The sequence below is a fragment of the Mustela nigripes genome, chromosome 2, assembly GCF_022355385.1.
Source record: "Mustela nigripes isolate SB6536 chromosome 2, MUSNIG.SB6536, whole genome shotgun sequence".
Taxonomy (NCBI): domain Eukaryota; kingdom Metazoa; phylum Chordata; class Mammalia; order Carnivora; family Mustelidae; genus Mustela; species Mustela nigripes.
In genome coordinates this window covers 151,451,559-151,468,694 of record NC_081558.1, presented here as the reverse complement: position 1 = coordinate 151,468,694, position 17,136 = coordinate 151,451,559, and the positions used below count along the sequence as shown (strand labels likewise).

The 17,136-nt window shown below is 37.9% G+C and overlaps 1 protein-coding gene across 2 annotated transcripts in view; it reads left to right on the top strand.

Annotated features, from left to right (window-relative positions):
* Positions 1-17,136, top strand: part of RASA2 (RAS p21 protein activator 2) — a 135,112-nt gene that overhangs the window by 25,237 nt on the left and 92,739 nt on the right. For both annotated transcript variants that reach the window (XM_059391842.1, XM_059391841.1), the window contains exons 2-3: positions 2,278-2,395; positions 9,523-9,626. In XM_059391842.1, the coding sequence (XP_059247825.1) occupies positions 2,278-2,395; positions 9,523-9,626 (222 nt within the window). The remainder of the gene's footprint in view (positions 1-2,277; positions 2,396-9,522; positions 9,627-17,136) is intronic.

The following is a 17,136-nucleotide window of genomic DNA, read 5'->3' as shown; positions in this document are numbered from 1 at the left end:
AAATAAATATTAGTTTTTCCTGTTTGGAAACTGGTTTATTTGTAAAGGCCAACCCATATTGTCAACTTTTGAGTCATTTGAAAGATTCTTGATTTTGACTTGAGTTGAATATAGTATGTTTATTCTTTTTAAGTGGTAACTTGATTTTTTAAAAATGTCTCAATGACAAACTTAATGAGTGTCTTGTCTTTCACTGACTTTCTCATTGTAATAAAAATTGGTTTATTGAGTTTTTCATAGGTGCTTCTTAAGTTTCTGTTATGCTTTGTTAAAATACATTGGTTTAAATGGCCTTTAGTTTTAAAGTTGATAAGCAGACAAAGACCCAAGTTTATCTAGCCCCAATTGTCCTCAGTAAAGCTGTGCTTAAGTGATTTGTCTGAAGCCATTTAGCCACTTAGTAATAGAGGTAAAGCAGGAATGTTAGTTTGATTCTTAGGGCAATGCTTATGCCAACTGCTTTGCTTTCCTAATTGAGTACACTGGAGTCTGAATTCAGCACACATTTTTCTATGTGCTTTTGGCCCATGAGCATCTCATAAGAATTTCAAAACTAGACTTACTAGCTTCCTTAATGGTCATTCAAGAAATATTTCTCAAGTGTCTATTGTATGACAGTCACGATTTCAGATTTTGATGATTAACAAGTTCTTAGGCCTCAAGAATGAGAAATGCAGAAAATAAATATGCAGAAATAACTAGTTTTGTATAGTTATAAATGCTATCAAGAAAACAGAAATAGAGTATGGCAGCAGGATTATCTGCTTGAGACAGAAAATCAGGGAAGGTTTCTATGAGGAAGTGACACTTAAGCTGAGACCTGTGGTAAGCAGAGCCAGCCATGTCAAGTTTTAGGGTTAAAGCATTTCAAGCAGAAGCCCTAAGCTTGAATGAACTTGGCATGGTGATGAATGGAAAGAGGGTGAACACTGAGGAGAGTGGGAAGAAAAGAGGTTAGAGAGGAGAGGACAGTGGTGCATTGTAGACCATGAAAACAGGAATTTAGAAATGGGATTATATCTTAGTGAAATGGAATGGTTTTGGAGCAGGGGACTGAATGCCCTGAAGAATATGTTTAGATGGTCACTCTGGTGGAGAGTGGGTTGTAGGGGGATACCAGTGAAGGCTAGGAGAAGTGGTTGGATTTGGGATATATTTTGGAGTTTTGCTGGATTTACTGGATGGGGGAGGTTTGGGGAGGATGATGAGAAAAAGAGAGAAAGATAATGGTAGCCTGGGGGAAGAGCATGTTTTAGGGGAGGAAATCAGATGGTTTGTCTAGGACTTGTTAAATTTGAGATGCCTACTGGATATCCAAGGAGGCATTTGGATATTCATGTCTAGTGTTGAGGAGAAGAGATTAGGCCTGGAAGTGCAGACCTAAGAGGCATCAGCATTAACACCATACTGAAGGAGTTTGCACAGGGAAAGAAGAGAAGATGGTCCGGAACCAAGCTGTGAAGCATTGCAACATTTAGAGGTGAGGAGGGAAAGAAGTAGGCAGAGGGCCAGGGATATAGGAGGAATGCCACAAATACTGTATTGTGGGAGCCAAGAAAAGGGCATTTTGAAGAAGGGATGTTAGTGTTCACTTTTACTTAAATAGGGCCTCCAGATCATCAGGTATGATGAGGACAGAGAAATGGTCATTGGATTTGGCAACATGGAAAGCATTGGCATCCCTTGCTAGAGCATTTGCCATGTCATCATAGAGTTAGAAGCTGACTGGGGAGAGGGTTGAAGAATGGATGGAAGGTGAGAAATTAGAGACAATGTGTCTAGAAATTATTGCTTTTAAGAAGATTGGCTATGAAAGGGAGTCTAGAAATGGAATGATGCCATAAGGGAGGAGGAGTCAAGGGAGTTTTTTCCTTTCTGTGCTTTTTTTAAAATTGGGAAATAGTGAAAGCTTATTTATGTGCTAATGGGAGTGATCTACTAGTGAGGAAAATTAATGATGATAAAGGAAAGGAATTAATTGTGGAGTCAGTCCTTGAGGTGGCTGGTGATTGGGCTGGAGAGCACAAGGGGGGGGGGCATTGCCCTTTCTCGAAGCAGGGAAACTATGATGTAATATGACCTCACACTCCCCTTTACACACAGCTCTTCAGTCTCACTGAACCAAGTTTATCACCTTTTTTCTCTAATCAATGGGGTTTTTGTGTGTGTGTATGTGCTGTATCTTCCATGTTTTTTTGGATCGAATTCATCCTATATAAGGTTTAGCATGAAGCATTTGGTGGTACTTAACACCAATTTCAATTTTTCTGTCAACAGGTGAAGCAAAAAATTTATTGCCATATCTTGGACCCAACAAAATGAGAGATTGTTTCTGCACCATAAATTTGGATCAGGAAGAAGTTTATCGTACCCAGGTTGTTGAAAAGTCTTTAAGGTTTGTAAAAAATTGATAAATTATCTTTCATAGATATGTATTGATTAATAAATTTTATATATTTTCCAGATTGTCCTCCTATACTCTTGGGGAAATGCAGGCTGGTGCAACCACTCTGGAAAACAGTATGGAGGTTCCTCAAAAAGTTGAAAATAAGCTACCCTGTGACCCAGCATTTGCATTACTGGGTATTTACCCTAGAGATACAAATGCAGTGATCTGAAATGGGCACATGTACCCTAGTGTTTATAGCAGCAATGTCCACAGTAGCCAAACTGTGGAAAGAGCCTAGATGTCCATCAACAGATGAATGGGTAAAGATGATGTGGGGTGTGTGTGTGTGTGTGTGTGTGTGTGTGTGTGTGTATTTAATGGAATACTATGCAGCCATCAAAAATATGAAATCTTGGGGCGCCTGGGTGGCTCAGTGGGTTAAAGCTGCTGCCTTCGGCTCAGGTCATGATCCTAGGGTCCTGGGATCGAGCCCCACATCGGGCTCTCTGCTCAGCAGGAAGCCTGCTTCCTCCTCTCTCTGCCTGCCTCTCTGCCTACTTGTGATCTCTAGCTGTCAAATAAATAAATAAAATCTTTTTAAAAAAATGAAATCTTGCCATTTGCAGCAATGTGGGTAGAACTAGAGGGTATTATGCTTAGTGAAATAAGTCAGTTGGAGAAAGTAAACTGTCACATGATCCACTGATATGAGGAATTTGAGGGGGGATGGGAGGTTTTGGGGTGTAGGGAGGGAAAAATAAAGTGGGGCCGGGGAGGGAGACAAACTTAAGAGACACTTAAAGTCAGGAAACAAACTGAGACTGCTGGAGGGAAGGGGGCGAGGAGGGATGGCATGACTGGATGATGGACATTGGGGAGGGTATGTGCTATGGTAAGTGCTGTGAATTGTGTAAGACTGATGATTCACAGACCTGTACCCCTGAAAGAAATAATGCATTATGTGTTAATAAAAAAAACCTTTTTAAAAAATGCCTAGGAGCACTTGGCTGGCTCAGTCAGTAGAGCATGTGACTCTTGATCTCTGGATCAAGAGTTCAGACCCCACTAGGCATGGAGCCTACTTTAAAATAAAATAGAATGGGGTGCCTGGGTGGCTCAGTGGGTTAAAGCCTCTGCCTTCGGCTCAGATCCTGATCCCAGGGTTCTGGGATCAAATGCCACATTGGGCTCTCTGCTGAGCAGGGAGCCTTCTTCCACCTCTCTCTGCCTGCCTCTCTGCCTACTTGTGATCTTTGCCTGTCAAATAAATAAATAAAATATTAAAAATAAAATAAAATAAGATGAAGGTTTTTAAAAAGAAAAAAAAAAAGACTTTTTTTTACCTGAAACTTTTCTTTTCCATTCTGGATTTGTTTTTAGAATTACAGAATCTCAGTGTTTGAAGGAGCCTTAGTGTTTATTGAACTGGACTAATCAACTGTCTTACGCTTGGTTCCTTCTGACAGTTATTGTTGACAAGCAGTCATCTGACATTTGCTTAATAACATTCATTCCAGTGACCAGAGTTCATTGCCTCCTGAGCATCCTGTTTGGTCTTAGAACCATTCTGACTCTTGAGGTGCCTGGGTGACTCAGTGGGTTAAGCCTCTGCCTTTGGCTTGGGTCGTGATCTCAGGGTCCTGGGATCAATCCTCACATCAGGCTCTCTGCTCAGCGGGGAGCCTGCTTCCCTTCCTCTCTCTCTGCCTGCCTCTCTGCCTACTTGTGATCTCTGTCTGTCAAATAAATAAATCAAATCTTTAAAAAAAACCAAAACTATTCTGACTCTTAAGACAGTTCTTACATTTAGTCAATTAATATCTATAAAACAGAGAACCTACTATATGCCAAGAGCTTGTTGGGTGCTTTTTATTCATACATCCATGAGAGCAAGATAGATGCAGTGCTTGCTTTCATTTGGCTTTCCATTGCCTCAAAATATATAACTCAAAATAACACTTCCTGGGCACCTGGGTGGCTCAGTGGGTTAAGCCGCTGCCTTCGGCTCAGGTCATGATCTCAGGGTCCTGGGATCGAGTCCCGCATCGGGCTCTCTGCTTGGCGGAGAGCCTGCTTCCTCCTCTCTCTTTCTCTGCCTGCCTCTCTGCCTACTTGTGATCTCTCTCTCTCTCTCTGTCAAATAAATAAATAAATAAAATCTTTAAAAAAAAATAAAATAACACTTCCTTTTAATTGTTGCTAATTCTATCCCTTGGATTTCTGGAGAAACCTCAAACGATATTTGACATGACATCGTTCAAGTTTTTGAAAACAACTATCATATATACCTCAGTTTGTTCTCTAGGCTAAATTTTGCCTGTTCATCTGAACTTTTCTTAGAGTACATCATTGTTTTATTTCTCTTGAGAATAAATTATTTCTTAAAGTTATACAAATCACTGAAGTAGGGCATTGTAAGGAAATGGATTCTTGGGAAAATTTCTCATCTTTTCAAAGTGTAATAGCATTCAGTATCCTAGTAAATTCTAATTCATAAAATTGGAGTGTGCCACCTCCCTGTAGTAGTGTTTGTGGACATAATTCTAGCACAGACCTGTGCTGGCAGGATGTGGTCTTGGTCAGAGATAAGAGTCAAAACAAGGGAGTGGGGAGTTGTTGGAATGAACATGTGGTGGATGAAGTACTGAGTGTCATGACTCCTTTAAATTGTATTTTGGGAATTTATTTTCTGATGCTCTTTTTCTCATAATCTTTTTTCATTACACTTCCCCCCTTTTCTTCCCCCTCTGGAGCTTTTCCCTTTGTGTCTTTATTATCAGTGTTTGTAATTTTGAATGTCTATAGTGTTCTTCAGAGGAAAGACATTGTATAAAGCTGAAAATACTTTAATAGCCCCCCAAAATTTGAAGTAGTACACTTAACATCTTTGGTCATAAATCATCTGTCCCTGTTTTTTAGAGTTCTGTTGTTATTTATATGTTATACATGATGAAACTGAGTCACCAAAAGTTTGAATAATTTGTGCATATAATATTGGAAGTTAGGAGCAAAGCAGAGATTGGAACCTGAAACTGTCTCAGTCTCAATTTGTTACTCAATGTACACTGATACCATATCACACAAAAATCAGTGATAAAGCTAGTACTTGTCCATAAACTGAATACATATGGTAGTTTCTAATATGTAGCTTTGTAAATTAGTGACGAAAATTAGCTTTTTCTTTTTTAAACCCTTGCTTTTCTAGATATTTGTGTTGGGAAAAGATAGTGAAAATAATAATCCTTACCCATCTTAAGTTATTTTTTTAGATACTTAGCAACTTGGAAGATATTTTAAGGTTAATCATGGTTATCTTAGGTTATAGTTAGATAGGTGCTCCTTGGATTCTCGGTTTCCCCTAGCACTTTTCCTTGCAGAATAAGGTGAAAGAGTATGCCTTGCTAACCTGGCTTTCATGTCAGTGTTTTCTTCCCTTAATTCGATAAGCTGTCAAGTCAAGAGTCAGTAGATACCATTTAGATGTTTATGGGTTCTGGATATTACAGTTTTTATAGGTAGTCCGGATATAGAGTTTTCATAATGGGTAAGGAAGGGTAACATATGGGATCTATAGTTTTAAATTTTTACCTCAAATCCTTTTAAAAAGTGAGTGGTGTATAAACAAACTGAGAAACAGCAATACTGCTTATGCCCAGTGCTTTTCTTCCCCATGCCAGGAATTTCCTTAGGAGTCATATGCATGATCATATGTCAGTGATAGCAATATAGAATGTTGTTTTTAAAGCTGTGTAAGTCTTGTCATTGCTCCTTACCAGTCTACTGAAAAGTTTTCTTCAGGGGAGTTGATCAGTTAATTAATAATTATTTAAAGATGTGGGCACCCAGTTGTGGGGGAATAGGTTTTCCACATTGTGGTGATGTAGTGATCTAGATGACTTAGTGAATAATTCTGTAGTGTTCTCACTTGGTTTTAGAATCTGTTTTTAAAATAATATTTGAGAGGCACCTTGGTGGCTCAATGGGTTAAAGCCTCTGTCTTCGGCTCAGATTGTGGTCCCGGGGTTCTGGGATCGAGCCCTGTGTTGGGCTCTCTGCTCAGAGGGGAGCCTGCTTCCCCCGCTCTCTCTCTGCCTGCCTCTCTGCCTACTTGTGATCTCTATCAAATAAATAGAAAAAATAAAATAAAACATTATTTGAAGCATATCTGGGTGGTAGTCAGTTAGGTGTCAGACTCTTGGTTTTGGCTCAGGTTGTGGCCTTAGAGTGGTAAGATGGAGCCCAGTGGCCGGCTCCATGCTCAGCCTGGAGTCTGCTTAACACCATCTTTCCCTCTCCCTCTGCCTCTCCCAAATAAATAAATAAGTTAAAAAAAAATAATATGTGAATATGTACATGTGCTGTATAAAGGAAATTCTCTATTTTCTAATTGTTTATAAAATGATGCAAAGGAGAAAAATACTTAAACATGCCATGTCTTTGCTTAATAGTTGTTTTTATGTCAATATTTATGTTGAGATTAATTAGGGGTCTCTGGTTATTTTGATAGATCAACTTTTTTTTAAAGGTTTTATTTATTTATTTATTAGAGTGCACGTGGGAAGAGAGTTGGGGAGAGAATCTGGAATAGATTCCGTGCTGATTATGGAGCCTGGAGCCCTGTGCTTGTGCTCTATCCTATGACCCTAGATCGTGATCTGAGCCAAAACTGAGAGTCGTGGGATGCTTAACCCGCTCAGTCACTCAAGTGCCCCATTGACTGACCAGCTTTTCAAAGTTTATTTTGATTACATTTGAAGTAAAAAATACATTGACAAGAGTTGATCAGGCATTAGAAACAACTAAAAAGCTCTGTCAGCTGTTTTCTGGACAAGATTAGAAATAACTTCTGAAGGATATTTTTCTTTGCATTTCAGCTTATTTTTAAGTTGAGACATCCTAAAGAGATTGCATTTTATGGTGACATTTTCAAAGTATCCTTTAGTTCTTTAAAAATTCTCAGGAAAAAGGTGCTGTTAACAAAAGATGTTTACTACCACTTTAGAGATTCATGTCTTCATAGAATCTAAACATCAAAGTACATTCTTAAACATCTAAAAATGACTTGTTTCAAAGGAAAAAATCTTAGCTTGGGCATAGGCAAGAATTTCTTAACTCTGGATATAGAAATCACTAGTCATAAAAGAGGAAAATTGATAAACTGGATTTCCTCAGAATCAGAGCCTTTTGCTCTTCAACAGACACTGTCAAGAAAATGGAAACCGCAAGACACAGCTAGGAGAAAATATTCTGGACAAAGGACTTGCATATAAAATTTATTTAAAAACAAAAATAAAACCAATAAGAAGAAAGATAGCCAATTTTAAAAAGTGGCAGGAAAAATGAACAGATATTTCCCAAAAGAATATATATACAAATGACCAGCAAGCACATGAAAAAATATTCATCTTCATCAGTCATCAAGGAAATGCAGTTTAAAATCATTTCTGTCATTATAGATTCTTGAACATAATGTATCGTGATCGAAATCAGATCACTGGTTCCTGTGACAGTAGAGAGGTGATTTCACAAGGGAACTGTCTGGGGAGATGTTCTTTATCTTGATTGGAGTAGAGATTACACAAATGTAAAAATTTATATCACATTGAGTAAAATGGCTAATTTTAAAGACTTTCAGTAGCAGAAGTTGACGATGATATGGAATAATTGCAGCTCTCCTGCACAGCTGGTAAAAGCATAAATGGTACACATTTGTTTGGTGTACAAATGTTGGAAAACAGTTTGACAGTTTCTTATAAATTAAAAATTCACCTACCTTTTATTTTTTAAAGATGTTATTTATTTGAGAGAGCGAGAGAAAGAGCACTAGCAGGGTGAGGGGTGGGGGCGGCAGAGGGAGAAGCAGGCTCTCTGCTGAGCAGGGAGCCTCACGTGGGACTCTGGGATTGTGACTGAGCTGAACGCAGACACTGAACCAGTGTCACCTGACACTGTCGTCTGAGCCACCCAGGCGTCCCTCACCTACCTTTTAACTTAGCAATTCTACTCTTTTAGTTATCTACCCAAAAGAATTGAAAACATATATTCAGAAAAAGCCTTGTATAAATCTATTTATAGCAACTTTATATTTAATACCTCAAACTAGAAACATGACTATAGGAGAAGAGATTGTAGAATATTCATGAATAGAATGTTATGCAGCAGTTAAAACAAATTAACTATTTATATACACAACAAAATGGAAAAGTCTCACGGTTGTTAAGCTGAGTAAAGAAGCTAGGCACAAGAGTACCTACTATTAAAGAGATCTATATAGTAGAAATGAGATCGCTAGTTGCCTATGGCAGGCATGGCAGGGTAACTGTAGAGTAGTATAAGGGAACTTTATGGGGGATAGAACTGTTACTATATCTTGATTGGGATAGAAGCAACACAGGCTTATAAATTTATCAAATCGTTAAACTCGGTACTTCATTTTTTTAATGATTTTATTTATTTATTTTAGAGAGCACACACATGAGTAAGCAAGGGGAGAGGCAAAGGCAGAGAGATTCTCAAGTAGGCTCCACACCCAGCTCCTAAGCCTGATGCAGACTGATCTCATGACCTGGAGATCATGATGTGAGCATAAACCAAGACTGATGCTCAACTGACTGAGCTACCCAGGCACCCCAGTCATTTAAATTAGATTTTATTGCATGTATTTTATTCCTTAATAAAGTTGATTTAAAAAAAAAAAACAAACCTGTGTTTTTAAGACTTGTTTTAATTTCTTAAAAATATTTTAAAATAATACTTTATATAACATTACCCATTTGTGTTATATATTATTGGGATTAATGTAGCTATACGTATTTCTGAGATGGTGATGGTGTGAATGACACTGTTCTGAGCTCTCATTTGTGTCCACTTTAGGTGAATATGACCCCAGGGAATAATTGGTCTTCTGTACTTAGGACTCCTGAAAAACTGTTCAGAGCTTAACTTGGCAGTTGAGGTCCTCTCAGAGTTCACCTTAGTTTGTACAGGATTTAGTTGAAACAGCCTAGAGAATAATTGTGGAGCTTTTGAAGCTTTTCTCTATGGTGTTTTAGTCTGTGATTTATTTCATTGAAAATACTTTATGAAGAAACTGTCAGATTTAAAATTAATGAGCTTTCTTCTTTTCTCTCTAGCCCATTTTTCAGTGAAGAATTTTACTTTGAGATTCCAAGAACTTTCCAGTATTTGTCTTTCTATGTTTATGATAAGAATGTTTTACAAAGAGATCTTCGTATAGGTATGTACTATTCACAATTATCTTTAATCACAGCATTGGTGTTTATATTCATTTTTTCACTAAGTATAAAGTGTTGAAAACAGAATAGTACATGCTCAACATTTCTGATCCTTTTCTCTAGTGTTCAAGTTCATTTGTGAATCTTATTTTTAATTTGTATGCTCAGATGGAGTAACACTTTTGAAGTGTCTTGACTGATCTCTCCCGGCCCCCCATCATGGTGTCATATTCATATGTTTCCAAAATTTCCTGATGGGGAATTTTCCATAGTACTCTTTACTCTTGTTCATTACTTTGTTGTTTAATATCGGGACTCTCTAGTTGAACACGATATTTATGAAGGTAGAGATTATTGCTCACAGAGTGCCGTACATTTAATAGATGTTTGGTAAGTATTTGCTGAATGCTTCAAAGAGTGTTTTTACCAAAGATCACAGTGTTTGATCCCCCAAAGAACATTTATTTTTTAAGGTTTTCTGATCGAGGTAATAAATCGCTTTAATCTAGACATGTGTTCTTCTCTCTGGCTGTGTTGGTGACCATTAACTCTGTTTCTTAAATAACTGTCTAAGGCTGGGATGTGATCTGTGGGCGTGTAGTAGAACAAAGGGAAATAAATGGACATGTATGTGTCACATTCATGGTCTTGCTCCAGTGTCTAGATTTTAATAAAATGTGGTAGAAGTCTATAATTTACTTGCCTTATCCTCTCACTTTTTAGTATCATGAATTTTGTCATCTCTATCTCTCTCTCTCCTGATTTGAAATATATTTAGGTCTTCCACAGTTTAAATGATTAAGCTTTATTTGACTTTGTCCTCTTAACTACCACCTAATTTGTTTCCGCTTTTGCTCCTTAACTCCTTAAGAAGTAGTTTCCTTCTTCTGCTTACTGCTTCTTTCTTTTTAAATCATCGAAATCTTGCTTATACATTTTTCTGACAAGCCTTTTTTAGTTTGTCAGAATCATTTTATTTTATTTTATTTTTTAAGTATTTTATTTGTTTATTTGATAGACAGAGATCACAAGCAGGCAGAGAGGGAAGCAGAAGGGACAAGGGAAGCAGGCTCCCAGCTGAGCAGAGAGCCTGATGCTGGGCTCAATCCCAGAACCCTGGGATCCTGACCTGAGCGGAAGTCATAGGCCTTAACCCACTGAGCCACCCAGGCACCCCTGTCAGAATCATTTTTGAGGAAATCAAATAACCTTTAAAACAGTATATATATTTTTAATTCTTAAACTATTAGAAGTTCTTAGTGACTAGTAGTGACTGTGCACAGAAATAACTACAGTTAACAGAAATAACTACAGTTAATAATTTTTGTATTTCTTTCCATTCTTTATCATTTGTATTATTACATTGTACTATTCAGTCTTTTTTCATCTAATCATCCTATTCCCCAGTCATAGTAGTTTTAAAAAATATTTGTTAAATAATAGCTTTTGAAAAGAAATGTATTATTTGAGCTACTTCTTTGTTGGTGAACAATTATGTTTTGAGATTTTTGGTACTCTTAATGGTGTTGCTATGAACATCCTTCTTGCATACACTTTTGCATGTCTCTTTTTCTTAGAATAAATTCCTAGAAGTAAAAATACTGAGTTAAAGGGTATGAATAATTTTTAACATTTCTTCTCTAATTTTTATGTTGGCCCCCCAGAAATACTTTGCTAATGTAAATTCCTCCCAAACCTGAAAAGGGCATAACCATTTTGCCATACCCTGATTATTCTTGGATGTTAGCATTGAAAAAATTTTTTTGCAATTTGATAGGTGAAAAATAGTATTTTCTAACTTGTCTTTTTCTGATTATCAGTGAACTTGAGGAATTTTTTCATATGTTTATTAGTCTTTTACATTTTTCTTCTATGAACTAGTTTTTCATTCTTATGTCCATTTTTCATTTGGGTAGATTTTGTTGTATTGCATACTTATTTGTTGAATATGTTAACTTTTCTCAGCTGTATACATAACAAGTATTTTTTCTTTGTCACAAAAGGCATTTTTGGTAGTGTTGAATCTTTATCAGCCTCTCTGTCAATTTTGACTCTTTTGATTGCTTATTCAACTTGTTGAAAGCCAAGGAAAATACAATTTAATAACTTTGTATTTTCCTAGTTCTATTTCTTCTTTTGACATTTTATTTATATGCAGACTCTTGTCTCTTTAGAAAACCCTCAATTATGAATCACCCCTGAGGCCCCATCCTCAAGTCAATTAAACAACCATTTCCAAACACTTCTGTGTGGCATATAAAGGATGGGAATACTAAAATGAATAAGACTCACGTTATTCCCAGGCTATCAAAGAGACACACTTATACTGTAATTCTGATCTGTTATAATTGCATCTGTGCTAGAGGTCTGAACAGTACTTGGGAGCACAGAGAACAGGTAATCTTGTTTGGTGGTGGATTAACAGACTACTTATCCTTAGGAAAAGGAAGAAATTTCCAGGGAAAAGGGATTAGCAGAATTAGAGGAGAAAAACGGTGGTGGTGTATCTGCTGGAATATATAATATTACATAGGAAGAGGGCAGTAGAACTGCAGCAGGGAATATAAACTGGAGACAATTTGTGATGGACCCTAAAGGTTGTCTAAGGACAGTAGGGCTGAGCCTTTTAAGAATGAGAAACCTCTTAAAAATTATATGTAACTACATATACATGAATAGTTTTGTGGTTTAACAAGTTCTGTGTCATACAGTGGTGACTGCCAAAGTCCAAACTCAGTGTCTGTAGATAACGTATGTCAAATGTATATATTTGTAATTATATATAACTATATATATTCTTTTAAACTATATATACATACACTTTATGTATGTAATCTGTAGTTTATGGTTGAGAGAGATTAGAGTCAGGGAGGATATTATCAAATGAGATGCAAAGGGCAATAGCAGTTTGAATGCAAATGAAGGAATATACTTCAGTGGAGGAGCTGCAGGTATGCTTTAGGGACTAAGAAGGGGAAGGAGAAAGGAAAGAGTTAAAAATAGTCTTGTTTCTATGGCTGTCATTAACTGGGATAAAAAAAAAATAACACAGGACCATTCAGCTTTGAGTGGGGGGTGAGAAGAGGAGAGGATGACTTTGATTTCAAACAAGTTAAACTTGTATTACCTGGGGAACATCTTGGTGGACATGTTGGTTGACTGTTGGAAATACAGATCTGAGGCTTAGAGAGAAGAGCAGGAGAGGTGAATTTGAGAGTCGTCAGCATTAAGTGATACTTGAAACCTCTGCTGGAATGAATGAAATTGCCCTGGGAGCAGATAAGGAAAATGAGGCTTCAGTGAAGGCTGATAAAGTTTATTAGAAGGGTAGGAAGGGAGGAGAGATTCTTATCTCAGAAGGCCAGGAGATTTTTTGATGTCAACAGCTAGAGAGAGAGAGAGCAGGATAAGGATCGGATAAAGGCTCTTGGTGATTGTGAGCGACCCTTGAGAGTGTGTCTCTCTGATTATCATGTCTTCTTAAGAAAATGTTTTGTAATTTTCATTGTTTGCATATCATGTTATAGTCATCAATACAGTATTTGTTGAAAAGCCTTTTGTTGAGATTTATTGTTTTGATTTCCAAAAATTCCCCTGTGCTTTGCTTTTGGTTTTTAAAGTAAAAGTCAGTCGTACTTTAATCCACTGAGCCACCCAGGCGCCCCTCAGTCGTACTTTAAATAAAAACATTTTTAAGTAAGAATCAATTCTTTTTTTAAAATATTGCATTTATTATTTGAGAGAGAGAAAGAGAGCACAAGAAGGGAGGTGGGGGAAAGGGACAGAGACAGAGAGAGCAGCAGATTCCCTGCTGACCTGAGCTGAAGGCAACTGTTTAACTGACTGAGCCTCTAAGTAAAAATCTGTTTTTTGTGGAGTGGTAGCAGAAAGCCATAATTTGGTGTGAGAACTTTTGTTTGGAAATAAGTTTACTTTCATTAAGAGAGAAAATATCTACATTTAATAGCAGATTTTTTCCCCCTTTTATACATGGGAAATTCAAAGTAAACTCCATTTGTATGTACCCTTTAAAGTTGAAAAATGGTTTTCATTTATGAATTTTTATGTTTTTGTAGTTTAACATTTTCTTTTGTCATTAACTCATAAAGTTGGGTTGTTGCTTTTTTAAAAAAAAATCTGAGCTATTGAAAATTGGGTTCAATCAATTATTTTTAACTCTTGGTTGCCAAATTGTAGATTAAACAGTGCCGTATTATTTTCTGAAAGTGAAATTTGAACTTGAGAGAACATCTTTCAAACTTAAGAAGATCTGAGAATGTATGCTGGTCAAATATAGTTTTATTTTATTTTATTTTTTTTAAAGATTTTATTTATTTATTTGACAGACAGAGATCACAAGTAGGCAGAGAGGCAGGCAGAGAGAGAGGAGGAAGCAGGCTCCCTGCTGAGCAGAGAGCCCGATGTGGGACTCCATCCCAGGACCCTGAGATCATGACCTGAGCTGAAGGCAGCGGCTTAACCCACTGAGCCACCCAGGTACCCTCAAATATAGTTTTAAATGTTCATCATCATTAGCCATCAGAGAAATTGAAATCAAAACCACACTGAGATACCACCTTATACCAGTTAGAATGGCCAAAATTAACAGGATAGGAAACAACAAGTGTTGGAGAGGATGTGGAGAAAGGGAACCCTCTTACACTGTTGGTGGGAATGCAGCTTGGTGCAGCCACTTTGGAAAACAGTGTGGAGATTCCTTAAAAGATTAAAAATAGAGCTACCCGGGGCACCTGGGTGGCTCGGTGGGTTGGGCCTCTGCCTTCGGCTCAGGTCATGATCTCAGGGTCCTGGGATCGAGCCCCGCATTGGGCTCTGCATCGGGCTCTCTGCTCGGGGGGGAGCCTGCTTCCCCCTCTCTCTCTGCCTGCCTCTCTGCCTACTTGTGATCTCTCTGTCTGTCAAATAAATAAATAAAATTTAAAAAAATATAGAGCTACTCTATGACCCTGCAGTTGCACTACTGGGTATTTACCCCAAAGCTATAGATGTAGTGAAAAGAAGGGCCATATGTACCCCAGTGTTCATAGCAGCAATGTCCACAATCACCAAACTGCAAAGAACCAAGATGCCCTTCAGAAGATGAATAGATAAAGAAGATCTGGTCCATATATACAATAGAATATTATGGAGCCATCAGAAAGGATGAATACCCAACTTTTGTATCAGCATGGACGGGACTGGAGGAGATTATGCTGAGTGAAATAAGCAGAGAAAGTCAGTTATCATATGGTTTCACTTACTTGTGGAGCATAAGGAATAACATGGAGGATGTTAGGAGAAGGAAAGGAAAAGTGAATTGGGATAAATCAGAGGGGGAGACAAACCATGAGAGACTGAACTCTGAGAAACAAATTGAGGGTTTTGGAGGGAAGGGTGGTGGGGCAATGGGTGAGCCTAGTGGTGGGTGTTAAGGAGGGCATGTAGTGCATGGAGCAGTGGTGTGGTGTGTAAACAATGAATCTTGAAACACTGAAAAAAATTAAATAAAATAAAAATATATAGTTTTTTAAAAGATTTTATTTATTTATTTGACAGAGATCACAAGTAGGCAGAGAGGCAGGCAGAGAGAGAAGGGGAAGCAGACTCCCTGCTGAGCAGAAAGCCCGATGGGGGGCTCGATCCCAGGACCCTGAGATCATCACCTGAGTTGAAGGCAGAGGCTTAACCCACTGAGCCACCCAGGCGGCCCCAAAATACATAGTTTTAAGAGCTTGTTTTTAATTTTTTTTTTTTTAAGATTTTTTATTTATTTCACAGAGAGAGAGAGGTCACAAGTAGGCAGAGAAGCAGGCAGAGACAGAGAGAGGGGGAAGTAGGCTCTCTGCTGAGCAGGGAGCCTGACGTGGGGCTCAATCTCAGGACCCTGGGATCATGACCTGAGCCGAAGGCAGAGGCTTTAACCCACTGAGCCACCCAGGCGCCCCTTGTTTTTAATTTTTAATTGAATAATATATGAATTTTTTTCTTTTTGTTGTGGTATTACAGATAATCCTAATTAATTTTGACTACTGACTCCCTCCCCTTCCTAGAAGTAATAATATGGGGCATAATATTTTATATGAGGCATCTTCATATGCCAGGTAGTTAGTGCAAAAACCCGATTAAATAGATCAGTTAAAAACTTGAGACCTAGGAACTATGGTCAACATAGTTGACCATAAATTATGTATTTAAACTAAGACCTAGGAACGTAACAATATGGGGCATAATATTTTATATGAGTCATCTTCATATGCCAGGTAGTTAGTGCAAAAACCCGATTAAATAGATCAGTTAAAAACTTAAGACCTAGGAACTATGCAATAAAAAAGAAAGGAAATGGGGCACCTGTGTGGTTAAGTGGGTTAAGCCTCTGCCTTCGGCTCGGGTCATGGTCCCAGGGTCCCGGGATGGAGCCCTGCACCAGGCTCTCTGCTCAGCGGGGAGCCTGCTTCTCCCTCTCTCTCTGTCTGCCTCTCTGCCTACTTGTGATCTCTTTCTCTTTGTCAAATAAATAATAAAATCTTTAAAAAAAAAAAAAAAAGATAGGATGTTGCAAAAATACCGAATGACATATTGTCCTTAGGTATAGTGTCTTCTCTTGAAAGAAAAAGAGAAGAGAAAAATTTTATATGTGAATGCATTTCCATTTCCAGTGAGACTAATAATGTGAAAATTAAAACATATATTTTACCTTATATGTATTTTCTAGGTATTTTAGTTTAAGAGAGACACACTCTCTCAAATAACTAAACTGTGGTTATCTTAGTAGACTTTGGCAACTTTTTTCTTTACCCTTGGTTCATAACAGTATGAGAATAAATTACTGGGATATCAGACCTGAATTCCATTCATGACTCTGTCATTTACTAGCTGTGTGACCTTAAAAACGTAGCTTTACCTTCTTAGGCCTGGTTTATCTATAAAATAAAGCTGAGTTTAAGATTGCTCAGGTCTTTTCCAACTCCTTAATTTGTAAATTTTGCTGGCATTTAGCTCTGAAGTTAAACTTAATTGTTTAAAAATTGCCTAAGACTGCACTTTCATATCCGTTTGCATAGGGTCAGTATCAGCTATCTATTGCTACATAACAAACCATTCCAGTATTTGATGGCTTAATACATCAGCCATTTATTTGGCCATGATCCTGAGGGTTGTCACTTTGGGCTGAGCTCGGCTGGTCTCACCTGGGGTCACCGATGTACAGTTATCTGGGAGATTGACTGGACTGAATGGCCTGCCTCCTGTGTCTCATGGCTGGTACTGGCTATTATCTGGGTCTTCCTTTCCACAAGATATTGGTGTTTTAAGAGGCTGAACCCTACTGCCCAGGTGTTTATTAAGATTCTGCTTGCATCACATTTGCTGATGTCCCATTTGGCAAAAGCAAATGACATGGTCAAACCCAGAGTCTGTGGTAGAGGGGACCACACAGTGGCATAGACCAAGGAAGTATGGTTTATTGGAGACCATTGATATACTGGACTGCTACCACAGAGAACAAAAGGTATC